Raw genomic sequence first — 13,071 nt, forward strand, 5'->3', positions numbered from 1 at the left:
AGATCCAATTACCCACTCCAGTGTCCTAGGAAACTCCTCTTCATAGCTAACAAATTCCTCATGTTCGTTTACAGCTTCTTCCTCTCGGAAGTAACTACTTAGAACTTCCTCATAGCTCCCTCCAGTAGCTCATTTAATTTTTAGTAAGGGTGTTGTTTTAAATGACAAGAAATGGCTCAATGGAATACAGAGGCACTAGGACAATGGCAGTAGGTAAATATAAGGGTAGAATTGGAAACCAGGCTAACTTCTACCTATCTCAGGAAATGAAATCATTTTCACTGGGGGAATGAAAAAAAAAAAATCTTATCTGCTGTACTTGTGAAATGGACATGAAGTTATAATTCATTTGAGATTTCTCGGTCTCCTTGCTGTCCATTTATCTTCAGAAACAAGAAATGTATACCACTTCCACCTCTAAGAACCATTTGTCAGATATACACCATCATTTAGTTCCTTTAATTTACTGCCCAACCTCCACTTCTTAGAGATCACCTCTGTTGACCAGGCTGTGTTGGAGTTTCCATGGGCCGTGTCCAGCATGCCACTGGTTTCCTGGTCAAGCATGTAGAGTAACCAGGTGCTAATGCAAGGAGAGAACTGTTTTGACACATTGACCGTTCTGTGTCATAATGACAAGAACAGACACAAAGCCTATTCCTTTACTTTGGGGGCCTAAGGCCAAGAGAGGTTGTTTCCAAAATGTCAGAACCTAAGAGCTAATACTGAAGAGCATTATTAGAGTTTTTTTTTTAAATGCTTGAATAAAAAAGGAATCTGAACTCTGCAAGCCACAGAGCTAACAACAGAACTTTTAAGGGATACAAAAATTTCTTAGCACGTATGAATGCCATTCATGAATATGTACAGAATGGGCAAAGAACACAACATAAACATCTGGGTTTCCCCTCCAGAGGTTATTAGTATTTATCCTTAATTAAAAGCCATTTAAATGGTACTTAATGTTCAGAGATTATAGGAGTGCCTGGGTGGCTCAGTCAGTTGAGCATCTAACTCTTGATTTCAGCTCAGGTCATGATCTCAGTGTTGTGGTTTTGGGCCCTGCCTCAGGCTCTGTGCTTGGCATGGAGACTGCTTAGGCTTCTCTCTCTCCCTCTTCCCTTGCTCTTGAAAGAAAAGAGGGGGTCAGGGGGGAGAGGTAGAGGGTAGAAGGGAAGGAAGGAAGGGAGGGAAGAAATCTTAAAAAAAAAAAAAAAAGTTCAGGGATTATGAAAGCTTCAGGCGGCGATGATAATTTGTCCATAAAGACTGTGTTTTATCAATACTGAGCTGCCTCTGAAAAAAAAGACTTGGTTCTTGCATATGTTTTTACAGTCACAGGGCTTCCTGGTAATAGAAGAGGCCTGAGGGCAATTCCCCAATTGCAACCTGTTAGGCCATTTCTTACCATTTTGGTAACACCTCCACTAAAAACTAAAAATCACTCACCACTTCCTAGAGTCCTTTTTAACCAAAAGAAACACCTTGTCTCTGGGGAACCACACTCAGGCTGTTTTAGAAAATTCACATCAGTATCATAAAGACCATTCTTTTTTTTTACTAGTCCCTTAAAATTACGTGCAAGAACGCATTATCAGGCTTTCAGAGGGGAAATCTGTCTGTACATTTAGCGACTTTCCTTGCCACAGGCAGAACTTCTTTTCAATGCGTGATGCAGACAACCAGTTCATGTAACACAACATCCTAAATCAAAATATTCAGATTAATCAGTTTTTGAATACTCTGTTAAGGACATATATTTTAATCTTTCTTTTAGAAAAATTCAATAGCAATTTCCTTCAAGAGAAATAATTTTAAGCTTCATAAGTCAAAACAATAGAATTTGGTGTCTCATATATTTTCAGGCATTAAATGTACGTCAGTGGTTTCTGTAGATATGCCCTACATTTAAATATAAGGTGTTCTCAATGGGGTGGTAGGTATGGGGGGTACTCCTGCTGGTTTTTTCCTTTTAAGGAAAATTAAGCTAGTTGAAAAAATTTAGGCTGGCTTAGGATTCAACAGACCCTCAGGATTATTATTTAATTTGGTACATAGAATTTGGTGCATGAAAACCCAGGCTGTGGAGTAAATTCTCCATTATAGCCCACTGTGAAATCCAGCAGGCCATGCACCTACCCCCCACTAGCTTCCAGAAAAAAAAAACAGTAGCCTAGTAATTTTAACTTCCCAGATTCAGTTTCTCTGAGTCTTCATTTTATCTGCAGTCTTTGCCATTACTTCTCTCAGCGGTCACCTAAGAACATGTTACTATCAGCTGTTTAAACTTAAACAGATGGACTCACTGTTAACGTTTTTATTTTCCTGCAGAATTCATCTAAAGCTGCCCAAGCCCCATCTCCATGGGGGGCCAGTGGAAAGTAAGTGCATTTCTCCAAAGTAAAGGTGATAAATGAGACACAGCATGATACTGGGCCATGTGTTGCTTTGCTTACAGTAGTGGGGGGTGGGGAAGGGCTGTTCTACCTCACCCGGTACCAACCTCCACACTCTTGTGTTTTTCTACACTCTCATCTTCCAGGAGCACTGGAACCCCATCCCCTATGTCTCCCAACCCCTCCCCGACCAGCTCCGTGGGATCTCAGGGGAGCCTCTCCAATGCCAATGCCCTGTCCCCTTCAACCATCGTCAGCATCCCACAGCGCATCCACCAGATGGCAGCCAATCATGTCAGCATCACCAACAGCATTCTCCACAGCTATGACTACTGGGAGATGGCAGACAACCTGGCCAAGGAGAACAGAGGTGTGTACCTCCAGGGAGTGTGTGTGTGTTTCCATCACATCTCGGTGAGCCAGCCTGATGCTGGACATCATCAAGCAAGTTTTCATCATTCACCCGAGAAGACGTAATAAGAGTTGTCACTTACTATGTAAAACTTTGCCTGACCTCTCCCCCTCATTCACAGCCTCCTGTGCCTTGACCGACCTTAATGTTGACTGTGGGAGATTAGAGATGGAGGTAGAGATAGTTACGATGCAGGTACATAGAAATGATGTAGACACCTGTATGGATACACACACACGTGCGCATGCGTGCGTGATTTTCCCTTGAGATGGTGAGCTCATTGAAGGTAGGGGTAATCTTCTATTCAGTTTAGTGTTCCCAGCACCTCCACAGTACCTAGAACATAGCTGGGGAGCTGGAACATTGAATGAATGAACTGATTAATTAATGAGGACGAATGTTCCTAGCTACTTACGTGATAGGCACCTACCACTTACCACTGAAAAGGGAGTGTTTTCTAGATAGCAATAAGCTCTATTTCTCTTTAAATAAGGTTTCTCTTTTCACAGATTATAAGACAAACACATGTCTACTGTGGCTAAATTTGTAAAATGTGAAAAACTACAGAGAAAAATATTTTTTAATTATCAGTAATCTTATCACCAAGAAATAATTACTCTTAACATTCTACTGTAGTTTCTTCTAGGCTTCTCCAAATACACACAATCTTACCAAAGTAAGATTGCAGTCCATATGCATCCTGTTTCCATTTAACAATATATCAGGCATTTTTCCATGTCACTCACTTCTTCAAAAACATCTATGATGGTGGTTCTAGAAAACTGTCATAATAGTGCTTATATAGTCATAAAGTATCATGATTTCTCAAAACTGCCCCCTTCTTGTTGGAAATTTATGTCACTTCCAATTTTTTATACTATTACAAATCGTGTCATGATAAATATCTTCATATAAATCGTTGTCCATATTCTGATTATTTTCATCAGAGGGAGAATTTGGGTGTCAACAGGTATAATAGATTCCTTTAAGATACATATTATTATATATCTTAACATATATTGTAAACTTTCTCCCAAAAGATTATACCAATTTACTACTCTCCCTCCAGCAGCAGGTGAGAGTGCAAATCTGACCTCACTTTGAAGCCATGAAATGTGAATTTTGTTCAGATGATATCATAAGCTTCTGAGAACAAGACCAGAATGTCCACATTGAGATGAGGAATTAATGGCACAGATAAGCAGATGGGTCCTGAGTACATGAAATTGGTAATAAAACTGGATAGTACATAACACGCATCCCAGAATGCATTTTCATGGTGCCCCATGAAAATCTAATGGGAATGCCAAGGGAGGTCAATGCCAGGGTACTGAGGCCACCAAGAAAGGCTTGTTAGAGGAACTGGTGTGGGACAGGATTTTGAAAAACAAATAGTTTTGTGGCTGATTATGGAGTGGGATGGGCATCACAGGTGAACAAAACAGAAGGGACAGGACAAAATTGACATGGCCAGTTTGGAAGACCCTGAGCGGGCCATGCTCCAGATGGCACTGCCAGCTGTCTACTGGATGTCTCCTACCAGAGGGCTCAGTACTGCACGTCCAGTGCAAAGTCGGCATTGCTTCCCAGACCCACTCCTCCTCCCCTCTTCTGCTCCTGGATTCCTGCTTTAGCTATCCTCCCAGCCACCTGAGGGTCCTCTCTAACCTCTCCCTTGCCTTCACCAGTAGGACTTCATTCAGCATGTATATGAGCACCTCTGAAAAACTTCTCCCAGATACTTACCCTCAAGGTGTTGTTCGGTGATCCAGTTATGACAGCATGAGAGCCATACGAATTTGTCTGTATTAGCCACTACACTGGGATCTCTGGGAGATCTGAGAGCCTACACATTATTCCCCATGGTATACTCCCCTACCTCTGCCCTCCTGTGCCTAGAACAGTGCCTTGGCACCTAATAAATATTGAATGAAAGGACAAACCTAAAGACTGTCTCGGGACTAAAATGTGACTTCAGGAGGATTTTTCAGAACCCTTCTCTGATTTGCCTCCAGGGGCCTAGAGCCTCCTCCCTTGGACTCACTCCAGGGGTTCAGCACATACTACAGTTGAGCCCAATATAAGGGGCAACAGAGCCACAACCCCCATCCAGGGTAGGAAGCGTTCATGCACACAGACAATGCAGTCTGAGGAAGTAAATTTTCTTTGCTCTTTGGCTCAGTAATTGTTATTCATTTAAATGAGAAATGGACAATAGAATCCTTTGGATATATAATGAGTTCTCCACCTGTGGATTCTGTTCCAGTGAATGCTCAAGTTGCATGATGGAATAGAGAATCCTTGATTTCTATAAAGACGAGAAAGGGAATTTTTTTTTTCTTAAGTCACTCGGGTCTCCCAGGGGAGCACACTTATTAGCCTGTGTGTCACTCAAACAACTCTCTGTATTCCCTAGAATTCTTCAATGACCTGGATTTGCTCATGGGGCCTGTCACCCTGCACAGCAGCATGGAACATCTGGTCCAGTACTCTCAGCAGGGCCTACACTGGCTGCGGAACAGCACTCACCTCTCATAGGGACCTTGCCCATGAGCTGGATTGTGATCGCGTCTCCACAGACGGCTCCATGTGTCTGGACACTGTGCTACTGAAGTCCCCGGCCACAGCATTTCCCAAACTGCGGTGAATATTTCCTCAGCATCAAACAATGGTCTTTTCCCAGGGCATGTGTGTTGGTACGTGTGTGTGGGTGTTGAAGAATCTGCCTGTGTGTGTGTAAGATACACAGCTCTTGAGAACACGTTTTCTTCGTCTAGTTTTCATAATCCCAAACTAGGCAAAGTGAGCAGAGGTTTCTGATTAGAGAATATACACTTACACACACACATGCACACAAAATCACACACACACACTTTCTGTTTCAAAGCTAAACCATGACTTCTAGAACATTCAACCAAAATCTCATGGGTTAGTTAACCAGGTGCAAGACAGCACACCAAAAGCTTGACTGCCAGTTAAGATGAACCTAGTTCTTACATTGTTGATTACTTTCAGTATTAATATACTATTCCCCCAATTAATTTTTAATTGTGTGTATTTATGGGTAATTGAATAATGAAAAGAAGTCAGTTATTTTTGTGCCTGATGTTTACTAGATTGCATGTGACCAAATACCTTGCCTTTTGTCTATTCCCCACCCCTTCCATCCAACTTATTATCACCTAAAGGCATCATGAGCAAATGGATCAAATCCCACAGGCCTGCCCTCAAAAGCATATGTACATGGCACTGGGATCTGGCAAAAAGTCAGTGTCTTTGAAAGCTAACCGATACTAAAAGACAGCTGTGCTCAGAGCTCAGTCAAGAGTTGCAAGCTTCTGCATGTGCCATGACAAGCCCACCCAGCACATGTGTTGTTTCTTCCTGCCACTGTGACACGGTGGCCACAGAGCCACATGGCATTCATCAGCCAATATTTTTCAAGTCTTTTCTCTCTGTGATAGCGCTCTTACAAATGTTCTTGGCCAAATTAGGACATTTCCTAGAATGTCTCTTCACTAGGAGTCTGTTTCAGCTGCTTCTCAGGCTGAGAACCATTCGCTATCACGAGACTGATCCTCTCACTCTTTAGGCAGAACACAGTCCTTTAATGCAGTTCAATCTGGGGACTGTGTTTCAGGATTTGATTAGCAAGCTGCTTACTGTGCAGGGTAAGTTATTTTTGCAAAGACCGCTAATCTGTTTGGGGTAGCAGCGACCACAGCATCGTGCTTCCATCCCGAGTGTCTGGTATGTTTATGTATTGCCCTTGATTCTTTTTTTTTTTTTTTTTTAAATGAAGTTTACATTTTAGTTTTTTGACATCTTGTTTACAGTTTTTGTCTGAAACTTTAATAGTCTCTTATCGTGCCCTAGATTTAGTTTTTTTGTTAAATATACTTGGATATAAAAAATACTGGTAAAAAGAAAAATTCCTACAAAAGAGGATAGACCTTGCCATATCCTTAAAAACAAAAATAATGTCCTTGAAGCCTCTCATTTGACAGAATTGCACCAGGATGGTCTGAAAAAGACAGGTGCATGCCGTATGTGGAACACTCTGTTTTCCAAGGTGATGGTGGCACAAAACATTTATAATAGATAGTGATATATGCTCCCCCTGATGCTCTTACTGGTTTGGTTATAATGGTCATATTTTTGTCACCTGACCTGTAGGTGGGAAATAAGACTGCTGTAATTCTAAGCACTGATTCAAAATGATTGAGCAACTTTGGTGATCTTAAATGAATCAAAATTAAAAGGGTTCAAAGGGAAATGAAGCCAGTGAAATATTTATAAAAGTTGTATTTGGCTTCAGCCCTGAAGAAGCTAGAAATATTACCGATATTTCTATCTTACTTTTATATGAGGTGTTTCTCACATCCCTTTCACTAGTTGTTGGCAGAGTTCATGATCCCCTCCTATGTTGGAAATTTGAGTCTAATTTAGGAAATTTTGGATTTTTTTGTTTTTTGTTTTTTGGAGGACCAAGGCTTATTTCTACTTCTTCTTGCTGAATTTGGATGAAAAGTTGAAACTCTCACGTAAAGGGATGATGAACCTCAGGGTCCACATCATGTATCCCCGGGGTGCTTTCTGGCCCTGCCCATCCTTAAAGTCACAGGTCTTACGGGAGCCCCATGATGTGCTTACCCACAACCCCAGGGTAAACACAGCAGTGGCCCCTGGCTGATTGTGCCCACAGCATTTTAAGCACTTAGGTGGCCCATGTTTCCCAGCAAAACTTGGAACTGGTTATTTTGGGAATGGTCAGAACATGTAGGTCCCTCCCTGTCTTTGATCTCATCAACAGACCATGTGAGGACAGCAGTTTTTGTTTGCTTTGGCATATGTGATTTTGGTAAGGAACCATCTTCTGGTTGTTGTTTGTGAAAGTCATTCATAACTTGTTCCTTTTATTTAGCTTTGTTCAAAGTAGGAATACCTTTCTTGTGTTTTTGGATTATAAAACTAATACATGCTAGTTGTAAAGATTCAAACGAAGACAGCAATGTATAAAGTAGAAAGTAGTATGTCCCATCCCCCGAAGACAACCACTGCTCACAGTTATTCATGTAGATTCTTCTAGAGATTCTCCCATTTAAACATATAATGTCTGTTATCATTTTTTTCTATTTGAAGACACATTATTTCCTCAGAAGTTCAACACAAGTTCAGCTGACCTTATCCTTCCATGACCTGAGTGGATGCCTTCCTTTATCACAATATTAGAGTTACCTTTGAAAGAAAGTTACCCAAATACATTCCTGATCAAAATCTAGAATTTGTTACTGCTCTCTATACAGATCAGACTTATGTGCAGGATTGTGCCTGGAAATAAAGGCTTGGTTAAAACACATATTTCTGGAAACATTCAAATTGCAAATGGAAACTCGGACCCACTATCTAAAGAATGTACTGGAAAAATAATCTGAAGAGTTGACAAATTGTGTACTAGATTGAACACATGGAATGCAATGCAATGAGATTTTCTGCACTAAAACTTATCCTAGTATGTAAAACAATGATGTGTGTATTATATAACAGTGATATGTACATTTCTGACATCTCATACATAATATACACAGTTTGTATAAATGCATACATTTAAAAATATATATGTACAATACAGCTAACATAAAACTGTAGTATGCCTAAAGGATATTACTAGTGCCTAACATTGAGTATAAGTCACTGCGTGTTCACATCACCTTGGAAGTGCAGTAATTGTTACAAGATTAATCAGTGCAGCCAACATTATTTATGAATCACATCTTTGAAACTGTGCAGTAGTATATACATATATATTTTTAAATAACATTTTTCACAGTTTTCCAGAGTTACTGTTGAAATCTGTATCACCAAAAAGAAAAAAGCAAGATTTTTTTAATAATGTAGACACTCTTCAGACCCAGTAATCTGTGTGTGATTTCCTGTTTGTAGATACCCAAGAGACTTTAGCAGTCACCAGCCTTAATGCATGTACAGGATATTATTGTGACTTAATTTATCTGCAGTTTTTAATCCATGTGAAATTGGAATTTATAAACTGACCTGGATTAAATATGTCTGCCTTTCTAAGGTTGCAAATGTTACATTAAATGATTTATGTTGTAAATGAGAGAAAACTGAGTTGTATGTTAAAAAAAAAAAAAAAAAAGTCCACCAATCTCTGTGAATATTTTTCGAGGAAACTGGATCAAAATATATTCAAATAAGTATTTGGGTCCCCAGTTCATAATCTCTTCAGGAACAACCTGTTGTTTCATGAATTTTTTAAATGCAGCTCCCATAGATTATCATTACTAGGTCTGATATTTTCCAAGGGCAAGACAGAAGCATGGTTTTCTTCATTATAACTACAGCTTACTACTTGTCTTTCCCATTTCCAAAGTACATATGCACACACACATGTGCAGAAGGACACAACCCAGTGTCCCAGAAAATGCTGAATAGGAAACTTGAGTTCACTGATGCTTGTCCCACCAGAAATCCTGGGACATTGGGACACTGTTTTACTCAACATCTCTTAACAACGCAAGTTAATTCCCTAAGTTATATGTGCCATGTTTTTTCAACTCAAACCAACATGGTGGAATAATGCTTCCAATATTTGGTTGAATCAAAGAAGAGAATTTTGAACTAACAAAGATGGAAATATTAGAACAACGGCTTGCCACTATCTGTCCCCATGTGTGGGAGGGTTTTTTGTTAACCTTATTTTTATTCTTCTCACAACTTTTGCAGTCCATTCCTTCCCAAAGAAGCAGAAACAGCAACAAAAACAGAATAATTACTCCACCTTACCCAGCCCGTAGCCTTAGATTCAAATGTTCTTGTCAGGCAGCAGGACCCTAGCTTGGGGCCACCATGGAGACCACCTCATCCTAGAGATGGCCAGGACAGGACCTGGCCATGCTTGCTCCAGTGACCTTGATGCTGTTTTCAGAAGTGGTTTGGGCTAAGATACACTCAACAGTCTTCCAAGAACTGTCTTTCTCTTATACAGCTTGCCTGCCATTGAAGTCTGTTATATTCAGAATCCTATTTTTAAGAAGTAACACATTTTCAATGAAATTTGGGTCAACCGGAGTCTTGAAAGAAACTTTTTTAATGAAAGAAAGAAAAGTTAACAACATAAACTGCATTTGTGACAATTCTCCAAGCACAGTTTTCAATAACCCAGCTTCCTGGCAAAGAGAACAAGAAATGTTCAGACGTGAGATTTGTGTTCTCTTTGTCCAAATTGAATTATTCTGTATATGTCATCAGATGGGTCAGTTTGTATGGCATGAGGAAAATTACAAAACTCTGTTCTCAAACTAATTACATCTGACCACAGTTTTGGCTTTTATGATTTAATTGGCATTCTGAGGCACCAGGGGGTAATTTTGAGCTGGCTCCAAAGGACACTTAGATTCACAGCTCTTACTCACAGTAATGGGAATCAGGGGATTAAATCCCTATGTGTTATTTTGAAAATCCGCCTCTTAGAGCCAGTTTTAAACACCCTGATCTGAGGGATGAATTCGAAGTACTAATTGCAACTCGAAACAAGGATCAGCATTTGTCTTTAAGCATCAGGAAGTAACGATGGGGCCTGAAGAACTGAATCAAGGACTTGTTTTCTACTCATTTCTGATATAGAAAAAGCCCATCAGAGAATATTTATATCCAAAGACAATGTAAAATAGTACCAGTGTATAGGATTTTCAAACAGTGCTGTTTGGTGATAAAAATAATCACAATATTCTGCTTTCTGTGTTGTTCTTCAGCCCTTCCTCAGTTCTCCATAAGACGAAACTGACTCTTCCCCCAGTGTTTATCATCTGTTGATTTCTAGATGTCCACATGAGCAAAGAGAACATACTTAACGCTGAGAAATATGCACTGCTTGACTGAACAGCTTTCTGTCCACAGTAGCCAAAGGTATATGACTTCTTAAAGAACACTCTTTGAGTCTTCTCTGTTACCTTCATCTTCCAAAATGAAAGATCACAAAGCCTCAAGTATGGCCATGTAGTTGAGATGTCAAAAATTCTAAGCATATAACATACTGATTTAGTGATAGATGCTTCCATAGCATTGCCGGCTCTCTCTGAGGCCTACCTGTGTGGTGAAGTAACAATATTAACTCTTTCCTTTGAGTAATCTGCAATCTGATTATTAATCCCCTGTAGTTCTCAGGGCTGCCGACTCAACCCAAAATGTCCTTCTCTGTGAACTGGGTTGATTTTGTTGCTCCTTTGGGGGTTTTGCCCTTCTAAGTTCTATGAGTCAGGTTTAGTATCTTGACTTTTTAGTATTAGAGGCAGTCAGAGGTTTAAGGAAACAAGGACTCAGTATGAGAACTCATGGATGTTGGGATGAGAAGTCAGGAAAATAACTGGGGTATGCAAACCTTCCTCTCCATTATCTGCTGCACCTGATCCTTGAATAAAGCTCCTTTGCATACTTCAATTTCCTCTGTGTGAAATGCAACTCAGAATACCCATGACCTCAGAATGTGAGGATCAACAGATTTGGGCCAGTGTTTTGAGATCTCCAGCTGTCACATGCAGCAGGGGTAACGCATGGTTGTCAGAATGGAGACAACAGAACTCTACTGTATCTACAGGCACCAAGATACAAAGGAGTGTGATGTGTAGCATGGTACTCTGTCCCCCCTGATAAGGTTCTAGAGGACCCAGAGGATGGCAGTGGGGTAGCCACAGCCCCCTCCATAAGATTCTTCAGCATTTATTGTTACCACTTGGAGTCCTCCTGCCTCTAGGCAGAGCTCTAAGACTCCTGACCGGATGAAGGGGGGTGGGTCTGTCCTTGCCAGGAGAAGCAAGTCTGCCAGGTACCCCAGCTGCTGGTACAGCTCCACCCTCCCCTTTCTCATCTAGTCCTGAACCTAAGAAATCAAGGATTTTCCAGATGGAAAGAGGAAGAAGGAACACTGGGTCCAAGCTTCCGGAATGGGCCATCTTCCATGAGAAAGTAACTTGCCTTTTGAACACCATGCTTCAGAAATCTTTGGGAGAGCCAAAGAACACAGCACAGTCTCATTTTCCTTGCTCTCATGGCTTTCCTTTGAAGCTGAGTTCCAAGGAGTGGGTCTTGTGCCTTTGATGGTATGTTTGTATGTTTGTTTGTTTGGGGCCAGGAGAAGGACAGCTGCTCTGGGACATTTGTCCCTGAGAAAGGAGATCTGTCCTAAGGGACTTGGGTATGTCCTAAGCTTCAGGAAAGAGGAGATCTCTCTTGAGAGAATAGATTGATGTTTTCTCTAGTGAGTTGGGTTACCTCAACATGATCACTTAATTGCAGGCTACACCTTAATCAGTGTACCAGGAGAGAGAAAAATCAATATAAGAACTTAGAGATTTTTGTGCTGCCCACCTAGAAATTTGTACATGCCGGCCCCAGATGTCAAAATAAAAACTGGAAGTCTGACCAATAATCTGCATGTTTCATACCACTGAGGTCAAGGCCCTATATGTTGGATTGAAGTTTTGAGCTTTTATCTAGAATTTATATTATTTAGACACAGCACTTCCTTGTGTCCCTAAATCAGTGCTTTGATGTCATCAAAATAATCATGAAATACTCATTCTAAAGGGTCCTTTCTTTTCATACTCACTGGAAAATCCCTAGCCTTTCTCCAGTACAAAAGGGTCTTGAAGATCCATTCTCATTAAGGCCCAAATTGACACTAACACCCTTTCCACAAAAGCATAACACCTTGTCCAGTGTGAATTCTGAGTTTTTAGATAAAAAATTCTAGAATGGCAACATAGGTTTTATTAGCATGAGGAGGTGCTGATACACTAGCTAGACTCTTGCATGTCCCATTTTCTCAGGCAGGATGTTCTGGAATAGACACTCCTACTACAACATAAGAAATACCTGCTGACTCCACAGTTCTGTGGGATCAAGTTGAAAGTCACTCCTATGTAAGTTTCCCTGGATCGCAGCAGGGATTTAAAATTCCACCGTTGTATACTGTATCATCTTGGATGTTTATGGACCTGGCAACTCTAATTCAGTATTCCTGCATAGTGTGTCACATCAGACACCTTTTCAAATTCTGCATTTTGGGCTCAGGAAAGCTGTCAGCAACTTGGGAACCTACTTACATCCCACAAGACTTTTCCACCGATCCAGTTTTAGCAGCCACAGAAACCGATTACAGGGCCTTCATCTCCTCTTCCAGGAATTGGTCTCACAATTGTTGCCAGAATTGAAGAGGATTTTTTTTTTTTTTTAGATTTTCTT

General features: G+C 40.6%; 1 protein-coding gene across 7 annotated transcripts in view; it reads left to right on the forward strand.

The window, feature by feature from the left end:
* AFF3 (ALF transcription elongation factor 3) overlaps positions 1–8,898 on the forward strand; it is a 576,277-nt gene extending 567,379 nt beyond the window's left edge. For all 7 annotated transcript variants that reach the window (XM_059134519.1, XM_059134520.1, XM_059134521.1 and 4 more), the window contains 3 exons: positions 2,332–2,381; positions 2,543–2,766; positions 5,225–8,898. In XM_059134519.1, coding sequence (XP_058990502.1) covers positions 2,332–2,381; positions 2,543–2,766; positions 5,225–5,346 — 396 coding nt within the window. In that variant the 3' untranslated portion in view covers positions 5,347–8,898. The remainder of the gene's footprint in view (positions 1–2,331; positions 2,382–2,542; positions 2,767–5,224) is intronic.
* Positions 8,899–13,071: the final 4,173 nt, after the last annotated feature.

The sequence above is a fragment of the Mustela lutreola genome, chromosome 9, assembly GCF_030435805.1.
Source record: "Mustela lutreola isolate mMusLut2 chromosome 9, mMusLut2.pri, whole genome shotgun sequence".
NCBI classification, from domain to species: Eukaryota; Metazoa; Chordata; class Mammalia; order Carnivora; family Mustelidae; genus Mustela; species Mustela lutreola.